This window comes from Cuculus canorus, chromosome 1 (genome assembly GCF_017976375.1).
Source record: "Cuculus canorus isolate bCucCan1 chromosome 1, bCucCan1.pri, whole genome shotgun sequence".
Taxonomy (NCBI): domain Eukaryota; kingdom Metazoa; phylum Chordata; class Aves; order Cuculiformes; family Cuculidae; genus Cuculus; species Cuculus canorus.
In genome coordinates, this window is record NC_071401.1 from 116,124,407 (window position 1) to 116,141,284 (window position 16,878).

Consider the following 16,878-nt stretch of genomic DNA (forward strand, 5'->3'; position numbering starts at 1 on the left):
AACATGGTTAACAAGAGCATGACTGGTACTGATGAAATGCTCTTTGAAAAACAGGAGGCCAAAATACACTGTGATTCAGTAACTAACTGGTCTATAAAAGCTAGCCTTGAATAAGAAATAACCATTAGTTGTGGAAAATAAAATTAACAGAGCAAGATTTTTTTCTAAATTAAAAGAAAATTTAAAATGAGAAAAATCTTCAGATACAGTAAGCAGTTCCAGTAGTTTAGTTGAATAAATAGATAAAAATTAACATTAAAAGAGGTACAAGACCACCAATTTAATCCTAAGCGAAACAACCAAGAAATACAAACAAATCAAATATCCTCCTGGTAAATAATGCCTGCCTTTTGGTCTGGTTAGTAGTGCAGTTTGATCCAACCATTTCCAGTAGCTGCAGTTTCAGGTATTAATAACTTTAAAAAAAACAAGGATTACATTGCACACAAGATCTTTTGCTAAAAATACTCCAGCGAAAGAAACTATGCAGAGGTGTGCGAATCTAACAGGATATACTGCCATCCAACAGAAAAGCAGTAGAAACAAAGACCGGAGAAGCCTCCAGAAACACAATCATAGAAGAGAGTCAATAAGCAAACAACAAAAAGCTAGAACATTTTAGCAAAAATAAAAGACTGCTTGATAAGAAGGTACTTCAAGAATAGGAACATGAAAGCTTGTACAAACAGTGAATACAGGCTTGAATGGGCTAGTAGGACTGGAAGATTGGCAATTTTCTGGCACAATGCATTCACAGTCTGTCACCAGCAAGAAATAACTCCTGCATTTAAAGAAATGTGGATTCTTGTTGAGAAAGTCAGACGAAAAGGGAAATAAAAAAAAAAAAGAAAGTTATCCTTCATTATCATCCCCTTTATCTGTAAAGTCTGACTGATGACGTGGAAAAAACAACCACGAAGGGATGCAAACCTCATTTAAACTCACAAAGCTTAAAGTAAAGTAATCTGCACTTCCTGGGGGGGAGAGATTGACTAATAAGAAGGTATACTCTACCACCTTTGTCATGGGATAAATGCAAGTTTTGCTTTGAAATTAAAGGGTTTGATCCTCATCTTTCACAAGCCAGTTTAAAAGACTTCAGGAAAGAGAAACATTTCTCCCTCATCTCCCTAGAACATGCTGTGTAGAAATGTACCGAGATAATGTGTAGGCATTTACTGAAAATTATTACTTCTTCTAACCTTTGCTAACAAGTTCCAGGGCTAGGTAATTGATTATAAAAATGAAACTGCATTTACCATTTGCTAAATTCCGATAAGCAGCAGCTATATAATTGACTTTTCCTTTCAGTATGCATCCAACTGCACTGATATGAAAGCCTGTATGTGAAACACTCATATTTTATCTAACAGTTCATCTGCTTACTTTCCCTCTATGAATGAAGTCTGAACTAAAATTGCCAAAAAAAAAAAAGATACTGACTACTTCAGTGTATTCTGTGTTATTACTAAGTAAATCACCCAAAACAAAATGAGATGTAAGGTTATCAGAAGTCACTACTTTTCTGAGAGGGAGTTTAGGAGTCAGGAGCAATCTTTAGTCATTGTCCCACAAGTCTCCCAAGCAGATCTGTGTTGCAGAAATCTGGCAGATCTTGTAATCCTGTGGTTCTCCTGGCATTACCACCAGAGAGAATGCCCAGAGCTCCAGCAGGACTAAAAGGGAATGGGCATGCTGCTTCCACAGCTCTGAAGACGGAGATAGATGTCCACCTTCCCATCATCTTTCAACGGCTTTCTCTCAGAAGACACACAAAAAATCCTCCACTCTTTATTTCTTCCTCTTATTCTCTTAGAATCTGTGTGCTTTCCCTTCTCACTTCTTTTTGTTTCAACTTCTGCCCCCATTTTTTTCCACGTGCTTATGGAAAAGTAAAAGCCAACTCCTTTAAGACATTTCCTCTATTAAACATGAGGAATAGTGAGACTCCACCCATTCTCTGTTTTCTCCTTCAACACCTGCAAAAGGACTATAATCTCAGAGGCATAGTGCAGTAGAGAAATTTTGACTAATTAGCTGTATCAGAGTAGTCTGCTAATATAAACACAGCTCACATCAGCATGTGTGCTGCTGCCAGCATAACAAACAATTCTCCCTCCTTCTTCCTCTCCCTTGCTTTGCTTTTGACGGAGCAGTCTGCTCACGTAAGCGCATCCATGCTAGTGCGTGGGCTGGTATAGAACCATCAAGGAAACATACAATATATTCTTGAACAATGTGATCCTCTAATAAAATACTCCCTTTAAAGGATGTAAGATAATCAGCCCTGATTATTCTATCTGATACTTTCTGATGTGTCTCCTCTATAGACTTTCATAAAAAAAAAAAACAAAGCTTGTGTTTAATAACCCACAGGGGTAAAGAAAAAAAAAAGCAGCATCCTTTTCTCCTTTACACAGTCTCCTGCTGGCCCAGAGTACAAAGGTCTCCACATAGTCACTCACACAAATAGGTCAAGGCAACGGACTTTGAATCCTTACGATGCTCACTTCTGATGTACTCTGACTTCCTTCACAATCTACAGCTGATCACTTTTCTTCATGCCTTAATTATTCCTAGACTGGGAAATTCTGCAATAAAAGAACTCTGAAGAATTGTTCAAGATGACAGATGAGCCTGTGATTAAAAGATTCATGTTGTCATGCTTTATAGGCATGGTTAGAGCACGGCACAAAAAATATTTCTTTAAATAAAATAAAGTATTTCTTTAATCCTGTTCAGTTCTTTACTCCAATTCCTTCTTTAGCCTAAGCATAAGTTCCACTAGAAAGCATCACACCTAAAAATCAATCTTCCCTTGATGTGCCTATCTGCTGCAAAGAGGATAGGGCACACACTAGTGTTTAATAACTCCTGCTTTCTCCCAGTAAATTTCCTAAAGGTCTTGCTTCCTATCACAATTTTATGCAGGGAGTCAAAATTTTACATGTTTATATTTACATCAAGTCAATTTTTTAATGATCTCTTTTAGTCTCTTGCAGCTAGTTGTGGCTTCCTTCACTTACGTTTTATAGTCTTCAGTCTGATAAAAATGGATTTCCAGGAATTGGAACAACATAAATGGTCATTATTCACAATAATCTAACAACATATGCTTCACTGAAAGTTAATATTGAAAGAAATACAAGCTTAAATTAAAACTATTTTTGGGAGGTTTTTTTTAAATAGCAGTAACAATGAAGCACTACAATATCTTGTTGAAAATTGGGACACAAACAGCACATGAATGGGACCATAACTGAATTAGTCGACATTGCAAAATAAACAAGTAATCATCACAGCATTTGATAGCTGTGCATTTAAACACATCCTAATCTCAAAACTAATAAGAAGGCATAACTATAAAAATAGATCTCTTGTGTTAAGCCTCACAAAAGACTCAAAACTGCAAATCTCCTCTAAAGGATTTCCTCATATTTTAATTAACAATCATAAAAACATTGTGATGAGATAATCTTAGTTTATATAGAAGCATTTTCTCCATTTAAAATTACACTCAAGAAAGCTTAGTAAGCTCCATATTCCCTGCTGACAGCCACAAAAAAAATTATCCTCTCATATATTATATTTTATATATGGAAAAACTATGTGTGTGCAATTTAAAAACACAGGCTTAAAAACTCAGCTGAAGAGGTGAACTCATGAAGACTGAATTAGATCAACTCTGTACCTAAACTGTTTCCCAAGAGCTGTGCTGGACAGACATCCTCTGCAAGGAGCAGAAAGATGCTACAACTCTCAGACAGCAAGTATCCAGCACCCTAACACCCTCGACCCCATCACTTATGGTTTACAGTGTTCTCCTGAGCCCCTTTCTGTAAGGGCCCTTCTACCTCTATCCTTAAGGACCTAATTTTTAGGCTATATTTAAATACCTGAATACTTTCAAAGCTGGGCATTTTAACACATGCTGGATCATTGCCCAAAACCACTGTGTTAGCTTAATTTCTAGATCTGTGACTTAGCACAATTGTTATTGTAGATTTACAATGTTTTTTAACTACCAGTCTGATGCTCCCCAACTCTGTGTCATAGACACAGGACTGAAAAGCTCAGACTAGAAAAACAGCTAACAGCTGCAGTTGCAGCAGCAGTGGGTCATACAGCTCTATCTATTACAGTGTTCATATTAAATAACTCACGTTATTTTTCTTCAGAATTGGTAAAAGCGCACTGTAAGAATATGAGCTGCTTCATTCCAGAGATGAAAGTTTCCTGACCATCTTGAATGACCACAGCACAATATGTGCATTACTCCAGAGGAAGTCTGACAGCTCAATAGGACAGAGCCGGACATACAGGTAACACAGTGGTTACGCTTAGCATACGACATCTTTTCCCTGACACATTATCTCACACACCAGCCCTCTTACAAGGGCTAGAAGAAAGCATTCAGTTCTTCCCCACATAGAATGAGGAGGTTCCCCAGAAAGGGTATGGTAGTCCAGGCAGTCGCCGGCAAGCACCGGATAGAAAAAATCCCTGCGGGGAAGCAGATGTCTTCTTCCCAAGGCAGAAAATAACACTGAATCGTATAGCTGACAAAAGGGGAACATAAAGAGCTGAGTAAAGTGGTATGGCAGTGCAGTCTCCCCCAAGGAGGACAGCCTGCTAATTATGGCACGAGAAAAGGGTGGAGGCAGAGTGACTGCCAAACCCAGGCGAGCACATAGTGATACGAGCAGGGAAAAGCATGCACTACCTATCTTAGAATTTGGGTTTCCCTTGCTTTCTGGTGTCTTCTCTACCTGCTTCTGCTCCCCCCCCTCAAAACACTCTTCAAAGATTCACCTTAACCCCACCATTTTTTCAGAAAGCTCCTACAGAAAGCTTTCTGTTCTCCCTCTGCAACTTGTTCCACTGGCAAGCAAAAATCCAGTTGCTGTTTCTGTGCAGATAGCTTGCCTCCTCCACCAAGGTTTCTGCCTCCACAGGCCTGCTGGCCACACAAGAGAAAGAGGCAGCACTTGCTGGCTCTGCAGAGCTGGGTCCATGCCCCTGCTTCCTTCCACCTGTCGCTGTCTGCCCACTCGCTAACCCCCAGGTTCTCTGCCACAGATGCTGCTTCCCATTGCCTCTTCAGTGGTATGGCCATGACAAGTCAAATCCCGGGTTCCCCCCACGTTCCCAGGAATCCCTCAGCCACTAGATATGCAAGTTTCACACAGAAGCATGCCAGCTACAGCTCCTCCTGGCCTTCAAAACAGCTACACCTCCTGTCCAGGCAGCATCCTCCTACAGGCCTTCCCAAGCCAGTCTTCATTCTTCCCAGTCTCTGTTGCTAAGACCCTTTTCTATGGTTTTGCCATATTATTGTTTTCTTTTTTTTTTTTTTTTCCCAAAAGTCTTATGGGTATACCTGGTTTAACATACTGGAAGTAAGCAATTTGCTTTTCATTTGTGTATGACACTCCCTGCAGAAATGTTGATTTGTGGTTTTGACTCGATCATCAGTTACTGACAGCAAGCTTCTCTTTCACCTAGTTCATATGTGCTTCTGTCAAAAACATTTGCTTACAGAGCAGTGGGAAAAAACTGAACTTTTAAGTAGAAAACCAATACGTCTTCCTTTTCACATTAATACACCCTGTCAAAGATTCAATGTGCTGCTCTTGCAGTTCTAAATTCTCTAGTTTTCCTTAATTGTTCTTACCTCCAAAGCCTTTGCTCTCTAAAACCTACAGATCAGAGACATATACGCCAGTCAATGACACAGCAAAGTTTAGCAAACAATATGCTAGCAAAAAAATGTCTATTTCTTAGTCTGAAATGTTCCCAAATATCTTTTGATGTTCAGGTGTAGTTCATAAATTAAAACCACCTCTATTATGTTATCTTATTTAAACCAAAGATGTTACACGTTTTTTCTTAAACATCAAATGCTACAAGAAAAATAATCGGTGGGTAAGAATTTCAGTATTTCTTTTTGTGTCTTTTTCCCCTCTTCTGTCATCTTGAAAAGACAAGTTCAGACTCGTCTCCAAATAAAACTGCAGAAAAATCATCAGCTTTTTCAGTGTGAATCTGCATGCCAACTCACTTCACAAAATTTTAAACATCCATTCACATGTATCATCAGTAGGAAAGACCATACCTGGAGATACACAAAACATAGCACCTAGAAGGCACAGTCACGAGATTTAGGGCCAAATCATGCAGCCTCCAAAGGTCCTCAGCTGCTGTAGTTGCTGCTGGTGGTGCCCTAAGAGTCACTAAACACTCAAGCTAGACCTTTCCTGTAACAAGGGAAGAAGTACCCTCTCAGAGGGATCACTGATGCTGCTCTGAGTCTTGGTGGGAGTTGGACCTCCCTGGGCTTTCTGACCTGGGCACGTGCTGTTCAGGTTCAGATCAAAAGGGAATGCCTGCCCTCCAAGCCTTAGAGAGCAAAGTCTGGCTACCCACAAAACACGGAGAGCTTTTAAACATATAATTTATCTGGTGCATCTGCAAATATAATTTGTACAAGGCTAAGCACCATGGACTCACAAACAGCGTGCTGGCAATAGAAATTACTAGGGATGCGCATCCACTGTAGAAGCAACTCACATAAAATTTTCTAGCCTTGCTGTGGTAGCTAAAGCATTACTGAGGAGCCAAAGACTGAATATTCACTATATTCAACATTTAGCTCAAGCAAATGTCACAAGAAACAAAATTCAATCATTTTTTTCACCACTGGAGTATCAGAGTTTAAGTCAGATCACTCAAATCCTCTCACACGAAATGCATACTCAGGTACTTCCACTCTGGCTTAACAGCTCAGGAATGCCAACGTGTCCAAGGAAGAAAACAATCCACTTGCAAAGCAACCTCTCCCAAGCCACTGTCAGTCCCAGTTCATAACAGCTTCCTTCTGCCTACAAACATCGCTGTTTGAAAAGCCTGGCATATAGCACCATTTACTCCAGAGACCATTGATCACTTTCCTCCATCATGAAATCATACTAAAAAAAGAAAACAACAACTCTCAATCCACATCAAGTCCTCAGCCTTCCTCAAGCAGAAGGAATCAAAGAAACTTTGTATTTCTTTTCTTTTTGTTAAAGTTACCATTGTGGAAGACACTAGGAACTTGCCCAGTGTTTTATTAGCAGATTGAAGATTTAGGTCTTAACCTCACATCTGGAACTAATGTGAGCTTGTATAAAACTTTTGTTTTTCTAGTACCCATCTTTCTCTCTTTTCCTAAAAATTGAATAACGGTCTGTCTTTAAAGAAAGAAAAAAACCTAACAAAACACACACACACACAGACACATCCCCCCCACCCACACTTTTTGTAAAGTCTTAGCAAGAAAAGAAAGACTATCATTGCAATACTCCCTTTAAAGCTTCTATTGCTGATTTTCAAATAAGAGGTTCCATCAAAAATTTTGTAATATGTACCATGATCTGTATAGAACATCCAGACTATGAACCACTAACCTCCTCCTATTGTTATGAAAAAGTCGGTGCCATACAGTACACCCCAAAAAAGTAACTAATGCTTATGCTATGGCACATAGAAAGTCTTCTTACAAGGAGTCAGTCCCCAGTTTCTCGGAACAATCACTGTTGCTTACAGATGAAGAAATCTTGAAGGAAGACTACCAATCAGCCAAAAAGCAAGAAAAAGCAAGTGATTTATCAGCTTTCGTGAATCGGAACCCACATCTAAGACAAGGTTCCCCACCACATCAAAAAGCCCTTTCCAAATTAGAAGCTTACAGGTGGTTCTCGGGAGTAACCATACATGAAATTCTAACAATAATTCATTTCAAGAAGCAGTTTAAACATACTACTACTGCCCAGAAAAACTGACAGGCTTTTAGGGTGAACTACCAACACGAGTCTTCAAAACCATTGCCATATGTGGCAACTACTGTGAATTCCAGCTGAAAGTGATTCACCTGTGTCTCTTTGCTCATGCGCAAGTATCATCCCTCACAACACCCTGCTTCTTTCTGGATAAAGCTCTGGCAGCTTACACTTAGCCATTCAGCATTCATTAAATAAACACTGCGTTATTCATTCGTCTGTGCCCTCTGCTGCTGATGCAATGGAAAGAAAGCCAAAGACTGTGAACATACTGAATACACTGATGCCCATCCCTCCTTATCACTGCTGTACTCGCAGATGGATATAATGGTTAAAAAGTGAGCCACAGTGTGCTTTGCACACCATTCAGCACAAGAAAACAAATTAACACTCCTAATATAAGCAGATACTTCTCCTCAGAGTTCAGAGGGTAAGTATGCCTCTAGCAAAAGCAGGGAATTTCTCAGCTTTGAGAGATCCTTCCCTTCTTACACAGTGGAAAGGAAGCAGCCATCATGGACACTACAGGTGACCACCACTGAAGAGAGTTTCTGATCTCCATCTCTTGAGCTTTATGCTGTCCATGAGTAATTCCAAAGCTCCCCTCACCAAGCTGTGCTGCCATGGTGGCTGCAGCAGTGCTCCAAGTCCCCATCTGTGGGATGATTACAGCCAGCAGGCTCTGCAGCCTCAGGCTGCCAGCTTGCCCCAAAAACTTCGTAACAAGTTGTGTGCTAGTTTGAGAACCAAGAAGTAACATTAAGCAAACCTGACAAAAACCTCAGTCACAAGTTAAGTTGGAAAAATTATCCCCTTGTAACCTTTCAAGCTGTCAAGTGCAAGATGCAAATTTTTTTCCTGATTTATATCACCAGTTGTCAGCACACTTACTTTGTTGGCAGTGTCAGAAACTTTCCACTTCCCCAATTTGAGGAAGAAAATTTACTCATTGACACAGCATTATGGGATTTGAAGATAATACCTTATCATCTTCTCTATATGCAAGCACTTGTTATACAAGTTGATGTGCAGCATCAAGAATGAAGGAATCTATTCAGAATGCTTCTCTCTTCTGAAGCTACACTGCTTCACTGAAGTTCCCCAAATCCTGCTTAAATATATCATTCTTCATCCTCCTTTTTATGTTCCACATACGGTTTTGTAGGTAAAGCCCATGAAGTTCATCTCTGCTCTCCAAAACAACTAGAATAAGCCAACAAACAAACATGATTTTATCTGGATTAATCACAGACCTCACTTTGCTAAATGCATGTTGGTTTTCTAGAAAATTCCATGCCAAAATGGAATAATATCTAAGCTAATGCTCCAGATAATCAACAGCAAAATAATTCAGAAACAGCAATTAAAGAACTGCATCTCACAGGTAACATTAAGACCTCACAGTTGCATTCAGCTGTTCCATTTTCAAGACCTGTTCAAAACCAGGTATTCGCTGTAAGCCACCCAGCTCCAGAACCTTATGTGAACATGAACTATTCCAGCCACAAAAATTTCATCAACAATCCCCTCTTTTCTTTCTGAAAAATGAGCCTTAAGAATTCTTCCTGGCCAGCATGGTGAACTCACTTAGCAGTGACTTCCTGAAAAATAACTTGTTCCACTTTCTAAAACAAAACAAAAAAAAGTTACATTAAAAAAAAAAAAATCAAACCTCACAAGAAGAAAACAACAAAAATATGGAATATGTCAATCCTAAAATGCTACATTTAACTCCAGCTGTATACAAGCTACATCTAATATGTTATCCCGTATCTAGGGTTGTTTTCTTTAGTTAAATTGAAAAAAAAATACAAAAGAGCAACTTCTGCAGCAATTCAAATGATAAATAACATTTGTGCAGGATTTTTCTGATCGAAGAATAACGCTGAGTTCACCATAAGCTTACTTGATGGCAACCCAATTTCAACTATTTTTTTTTTACAAGAGGCTGAGGGACTGGTCCTTAACGGGGCTTCATAATTAGTTTCAAAGTAGCCTGATGAGAAATAATATTTTTAAAAGTAAAGGATACAAGGAAAAAATAAACTCCTAGGTTTGCAGTTTTCAGCTTTCTGTATGTACTTATTTATCTTTTAAAGACATGGAATAGGTTAAAAGCACACCAGCACATACCTAAGCTGGGTTTCTTTTACAATAGCACAGAATCCACTGTGGTTACAGCATAGTATACATATTCCAGTTTTCCTTTATGATCCCAGAAGAAATTACTGTTTTTCTTAAATAAGGGTACTACTTAATACACATCATTGGAAGTTTTCTTCCATCTTATTGGAAACTTTATCTCACCACAATAGTCTGTCTAGTGCAATCATGCCCTTATCCTTTTTGTACCTTATTTCATGCAACACCACCCTTGGTCCATTTCATCCCTGGAAAGTACCTTCTTTATTCTCATTTTTTTGTGTGTTTTTCCATGAAGCCCCATCCAGACAAGTAAAGCTCGTTTAAAAACCTAATTCTGTAACATAGCCATTCAAAAGACACACAATGCCTTGCTGCAAAAGAGAAGTATCTCTAATTGAGTCATCTTTTGGGGTTTGCCTACTAGGTGATTCAGATTTGTCCTTCCTTCTCCTTCATACAACAGGAAGCCTATGATGAAAGTAAGTTGCTTTCAGAAACAAAGCCTGGCACCACAGAACACTAAGAAGGAACTAAGACTTCTAGCACAACTTTCAAACTGAAGCCAGAGGTCTGGGAAAAGCAGAGATGCGCTGCTTCTAACAGTAAGGTAGTGGAGCTCCCTCTATTGAATTAGCTGCCGATATCTCTTCAAGTTTAAGATGCCAACTATGGTCAGAATCAATGTTCTGTTAAAAAAAACCCAAAACCCTCCATCCCAGACAGCTGGGACTCACACATCAGGTACACACAGTATAAGAAAGCAAGCTGAGGGAAAGGGACAGCCACCACACAGAGCTTCAGACACATGCCAAAATGTTACCATCCTAGAAGCGTTTCAGCCGTGGGGACTTCTGCTGTCCAGGAGACCCCAGATGTTTAAAATTTGACTGCTGTTCAAGAGCTTTCCCTCACGACCAGAACTGCTGTGACCAATGCCCGTGTTTAACAACGCCAGGAGGTTCTACGAATGGAGCTCTCACAGCACAAAATGCAATGTATGAATGCAGTGCAAACATTTGAAGCTTTTCTCCACAATAAAGGGTTAACTACAGAGTAAAACCTAATTGAAAGCAGATGATATGGATATATAGACTGCTGAAACACACATTAAATCACCAAAAGCACTTTTTGCTCATTATCAAGGGAACAGCTTAGTACTTCTATGGCTATTGAAAGCACTTCAAATGCTTTCTAACCAAACATTACAGAACTGTTCTAACCCTGATAACCTCTAAAATTCATACCCTAAAGCTGCAGGTGCTCCCTCTTGCTCTCTCTGCTGTTTTATCACTTTCTCCCTGTTTTACCTCGCAAGAGAGGCATATTTCTTATCAACAACAAAAACAGCAGCTCAGTAGAAGCAGCAGTTGTTTTAAGAGGTAAATATTTATTTGCCTTTCTGGGGACCTATATGCACGATAAGGAAAGCAATTTAATCTTAAGATAGGCAGATATTCCTCAAAGAGGCACCACTTTGGAGCAGCAGATTAACATCCACTAGTGTAAGATCGACTGCAATTCAAGCCATCCTCAATAAAACACAGGAAGAAGAAAGCCAAACAAAACTGGAAAAGAAAAAAGGGAAGAAACTTGATCCAATCACTGCCAGTAGACGATTGTCTGCATACTAGTTGTACTGCAATCTCGTCTCTAAAAGATGAGATTCATTTTCAAGCGTATTAAAGATGGGAATGTACAGCTTTCTTTAATATTCATCCTGTTCTTATTAAAGAAAAGATACCTAGATAAAGAATGTGTAGGTCAAAGCCTTGTCTTCAGGGAAGATAACGCTCAACAATTTCAAATCAAGGGGAGTTGTTAATATTCATTTTTTTCCTGGAAAAATTACATTCTGCTCGAGTCAACTCTAATTACCACCCTACAGCATTTACAGTTCTTGAAAAGTCTCTCATTTGAGCATCAGTGCATGGAAGCATAACTATTTTTCATGAAAGCAGAGGAACTCGAGAAATCAGTGCATTGCAACAGGTCCTCAGTTCTCTTACAAGCATGCCCTTAGAGTTTAAACACATTTTCTAATAAAAAAGTTTGTATTGCCAGAGGAAAAACCTATATACTAGTCAACCCAGAGGAACCTTGAGGAGCACTGAACATAGAGCCCAAAGATTATGGTTTTCAGATATGGCAGTATCTCTCAAAAACCATTAGGTAAAGTCTAGCTCTGTATCAGAGTTCGCAGAACTAAACAAAACCATACTAAAAAAACCCATGTTATTTGTGATGCAAAAAACCCCACTTTTCAAAATCAGCATGGCAGTATTAAAAAAAAACCCTCCCACACGTGAAACAGCCGTGGAACAAGCACTGCAGACCAGACCTTTAGCCAGCTTATCCGAGACCATCATGCTCACAGTCATGTAGTGCAGGTCACAAAAAGGGAAACCTGAATGCTGACCAAACTAACATGCTGACCAATTAGGAAATCCAATTACAAATTATGGTTCCTATCCAGTTAGCACATTCAGTCTCTTAAAGTGTATATATAGGTAGGCCTGCCTCCTCTGCAGTCTGTTTCCTACTCTGCAATCTACTTTTGTTTTATTCAACCAGTCCAAAAGCACCTTGACACAAAATACTCTCCAGAAAGACTGTGTGGTAGCAACTTAAGGAAAGCCCATGATGGTGTGATGTGGTATGACCAGCCAACATATTAAAGATATTGCCACTACAGAAAAGCTTGCTTTCATACGAGGTACTTCTGTACGATATGCAAACCTGCAGTGGGCATTCTCTGACCTTAAGACTGTAAATCACACTACAGAATTAGGATATTTGTAAAAAATTAGAGAAGATATGTTTATCCTGATCCCACAGATGTAATTTGCATTGTGGAAAACACTTAATGCAGTTTTCTTTGTTTTCCTCTTGCTGTGTCATCTCATGTAAATATTTAGAGATTCAGTTCCCCAAAACTTTCTGCTGGAAATAAGCCAACAAATAGCTTAACTTCTACTACAAAGACAGATGAAACTCTTTACCCTGGGATTACACATTAGCATCCTAGGTTACTTTCAGGAAGGAGAATGGATGATACTGTAAGGAAGGGTATTACTCTTGTACAGGCTGGAAAGTGGAAATAAGATATCTTGGAATTAAATATGACTTACAACAGAGATATTTATTTCAGGAACATAGCAACATATATTTTCTCCAGTAAAAATCAATGGGCTGAAATTTCAGAGATTTACAGACCTGGATGATTTCTGTTGTTGCCCTCAGCCTTACGAGAAGTGCTAGAAACCCAGTAAAGGAAGAGACAGCACTAGAAGAAAACTAATTTCTGTTGTGCGATTTTTCTAGCATTTTCACACCAAAAGGAAAAAAAAAAAACAAAAAAAAAAACCCCACCAATTTTTTTAACATATTAAACACTTCCCAAAGCAAATAATTTTCAGCTTGCTTAAAATTGAGTATGGCTTTGCTACCTGTGTATTAGACCACAGACACATGGCACATCAAAACATGGTGCAAACGTTTCCAGGCTTAGAAAAAAAACATGTGAACTTCAAATCTTAATGCAGAAAACCAGTTTCCCTAGATCAATGTCATGCCAGACAGATGAGGATAAAAACAGTCAAGAGTGAGAACACTGTCATGTGAATAAGAAGACTACATATTACAGTTTTACTACCCTTACGCAATATAGTAATATGTGACTAGTCTTGAGAAATGAAACATAGTATGAGACACTGTGTGCTTCTTAGCTATAACTCAAGGGAAAGTAGGAGGGAGAGAGAAGCTTTACAAAGGTCATGATTAGCCACCAATTAAAAAGTGGACTTCCTTTTCATATACAGCCATTACAACAAAACCAGTACGAAGTTTTAACTGGTGCTCTCATTTAAGCTGACATAGAGTTAGTCTCTACTAGTACCAAACATGGACCTGGACCACCTTTTTTCTTTCTTTTATTTACTAAGGGCTATTTTCCTAGTGAGTTTATTCTATGAAGAAAGAAACTCAACATTTCTCATAGGGATTCCCAGTCAGCTTGAATACTGCTGGCGAGATTTACACTTGATGCACATCAACTCTGAATATGCTTTTAATAGCTTATCTTTTGTTTTCCATAGGCAAATGCAAAGTGGAACTCCTGAACGCCAAGCACCATGATACCAGTAATATATCCAGAATTTGTTGCAGAAGATAGCGAGTTAACTATCATCTAAAACTGCTGAGATCACAAGGAGAAATAAGTCTGAAGTATACAGTAATATCAAGACCTTTTTACAGATACTTCTTCTATATTCAAGTATCTTTTATACTTAGCAGAATAAACTGAGAAGGTTCAAGCCACTAGTTCTATTAGGCTTTCCAGGCATTTTCTGCAGGGAGAGTTTCTAACCTGAGGAGAGGCTGGTTACTCCCTACGTATACTTGCTTACACGGTGAGCCTGAGCTTCTCCTTGAGGGGCACAGAAGAAGCTAAGAGAAGAAAAAACTAGGTAAATGGTTTTACCTCCAGCCTATTTAGAGCATAGGTGATCAAGCGCTATAAACCTCCATCAACATAACCCTTCAGATAAAATATGTTATGATTGCAGGTCTCCTTCAATGGGAAAATGCAGACAGTCACACAATCAGTGAGATAATTTCCTATTTACCGGGACAAATTTCTCCATAAGTGACATGTCTTGCCTCTTAGAAGCCGAAGTGTTTCTCTCTCAGGATACTCCACATGCCTTTTAAGATTCCGTAAAATGAACAAAATTTCCTGAAGACTTTTCAACATCACAGACACCAGTATTCTTTGTAAACTGCCACTGAGGCTAACACTTCTTACACCTTACAGTGATTACACACCGTATTTGCAAAAGCAAAAGCTTAGCAGAACAACCTGACACATTGCTTGTGGTTCCAATACCCCCTTTGGTTCTGTTAGAAGCTTTTTTACTATTCTAATTGAAATTAGGGTAAGCTGCCAAAGCTCTGTAGCTCATTTTCTGGTCAACCAAAGCTTGTACGAAATAAACATAAATACATCTAGTGAAAGAGGTTTGTTCTTCTGTTTCGATGGGCATGTTCTGCCCGTAAATGGTTAACTGGAGAGCACGGAACAGCGAGGAACGAAAAAACACGAACTCCAAGACTTGTGCAAACCCTTCGCCGCTGCAAAGGCAGGCACGTAAAGGCAAAGCCCATTTCTTAAAGCAATACAAATTGTTACCACAGGCTGACGCTCTTTCTACAAGAATAATGAGACGGTCTGCGCGTCGAATGCGGAACTCCTCACTTCACAGCTTTCTCCCTCAGACTTCACTTTCACGCTCAATATTTACAAAATAAAGCCTACAAACACCTCACGGCCAAAATATTCCCAGAACAATTAAGAGCGTTTAGCACTCCCTGCGCCTTCCTACTTCCACAGAGAGCTTCGAGAGCGCTTTGTTAACGGAGAGAACCGGGAGAGCGGAGGGAAGTTCCCCACGCGAACCCGGAGCATCCTTATCCCACGCCGCCGCCGCTGTCCCAGCCAGCTGCCCGGGCGGGGGAAGGTGACAGCGGTGATGCTTTAGCGCCGGATTTAGCCCCGCGGGCACCACCGCCACTCCTCCCGGCCAAGAGCGAAAAGCGGCCGTCGACCCCCGCGGGAAGCCGGGCGCGGCCACGGGTGGCACCGATGGATGGCGAGGAAGGGGAGAGAAAGAGAAGCGGCTGGAACTCCGAAGTTGGAGAAGGGCGAAGCAGCCCTCAGCTTCTCCCTCCCGCGCCCCTGCCCGCTCGCTTCCCGGCGACAACGCCCCGGAGGGACCGCACCGCCGCTTCCCACGGGGATAAAGCGACGCACCACCGCCTCCTTGCCTCGCCCCGGAGGGGATGCGGCATCCCGGGGCGGGAGGCACGAGGGGAGCATCCCCCGCCCGCTCCTCCAAGCGGGATGCGGAGAGGGCAGCGAGAGCCGGGAGCGACCCCCGCGGTAGGTGTCGGAGGGCGAGGGAAGGGCGGGCACGGCGGTCCCAGCCTCCCCCATCCTCCGCTGAGTTCGGCGCGGCCGCGACGGGCGCTCACCTGGCGGCAGGCAAAGGGCTGCGAGCAGCAGGCAGAGCAGCGGGCGGCGGCGGGAGGAGCAGGCGGGGGGCTCCATCATCCCGCCTGCCCGCGGCGGGACCGGGAGGGATGGAAGGAGCGGCGGAGCGGAGCGCCCAAGGGGGCTCTTCCCTCTCGGAGCGCGGTGGCGATTTCTCCTCCTCCGAGACCGGGAGGAGGAGGAGGCGGCGGCGGCAATTCCCCGAGAGGAGCGGTAACTTCCCGGAGCGCGGGCGGCTGCTCTCTCCCTTCCCAGCGAGGAGCGACTCCGCACCGGAGCAGGTGGCGGCTCCCCTCTGGCAGCCGAGCGGCGCTCCAGGACTGAGAGCTGCGGCGGGGGAGGCGGAGCCGAGCGGCGCTGGCCCGGCCCCCCCCGCACCCCCCGCCCCGGGACCGCGCAGCCCGGGCCCCGCCCCGCGGGGAGCAGCCCCCCCCGGGCTGGGGAGGGGTGTGCGGCCGCCCCGGGAGCGCTGGGCGGTGGGCCGTGCGGTGGGAAGTGAGGGGGGCTTCGGCCACCCCTCCTTTGGCATCTGCTCGGGGCACGGGGGCTCTTTGGACCTTCTTCAGCCACCCGCTCTTTTGCATCTGCTCGGGGCATGGGGACTCTTCACCCACCTCTGCTTTTGTAGCTGCTTGGGGCGTAGGAGCTCTTCGTCCACCTCTCCTTTTGCATCTGCTCAGGCATGGGGGCTCTTAGGACCTTCTTCTCCCACCTCTCCTTTGGCGTCTCCTCAGGGCACGGGGGCTCTTAGCATCTTCTTCTCCCACCTCTCCTTATGTATCTGCTCGGGGCTTGGGGGCTCTTCGTCCATCCCTTCTTTTGCATCTGCTTGGGGCATGGGGACTCTTCAGACCCTCTTCACCC

At 42.0% G+C, this 16,878-nt stretch overlaps 1 protein-coding gene across 1 annotated transcript in view; it reads right to left on the reverse strand.

The window, feature by feature from the left end:
* ALCAM (activated leukocyte cell adhesion molecule) overlaps window positions 1-16,334 on the reverse strand; it is a 119,414-nt gene extending 103,080 nt beyond the window's left edge. Inside the window, exon 1 of the mRNA XM_054086899.1 lies at window positions 15,996-16,334. Coding sequence (XP_053942874.1) covers window positions 15,996-16,074 — 79 coding nt within the window. The 5' untranslated portion in view covers window positions 16,075-16,334. The remainder of the gene's footprint in view (window positions 1-15,995) is intronic.
* Window positions 16,335-16,878: the final 544 nt, after the last annotated feature.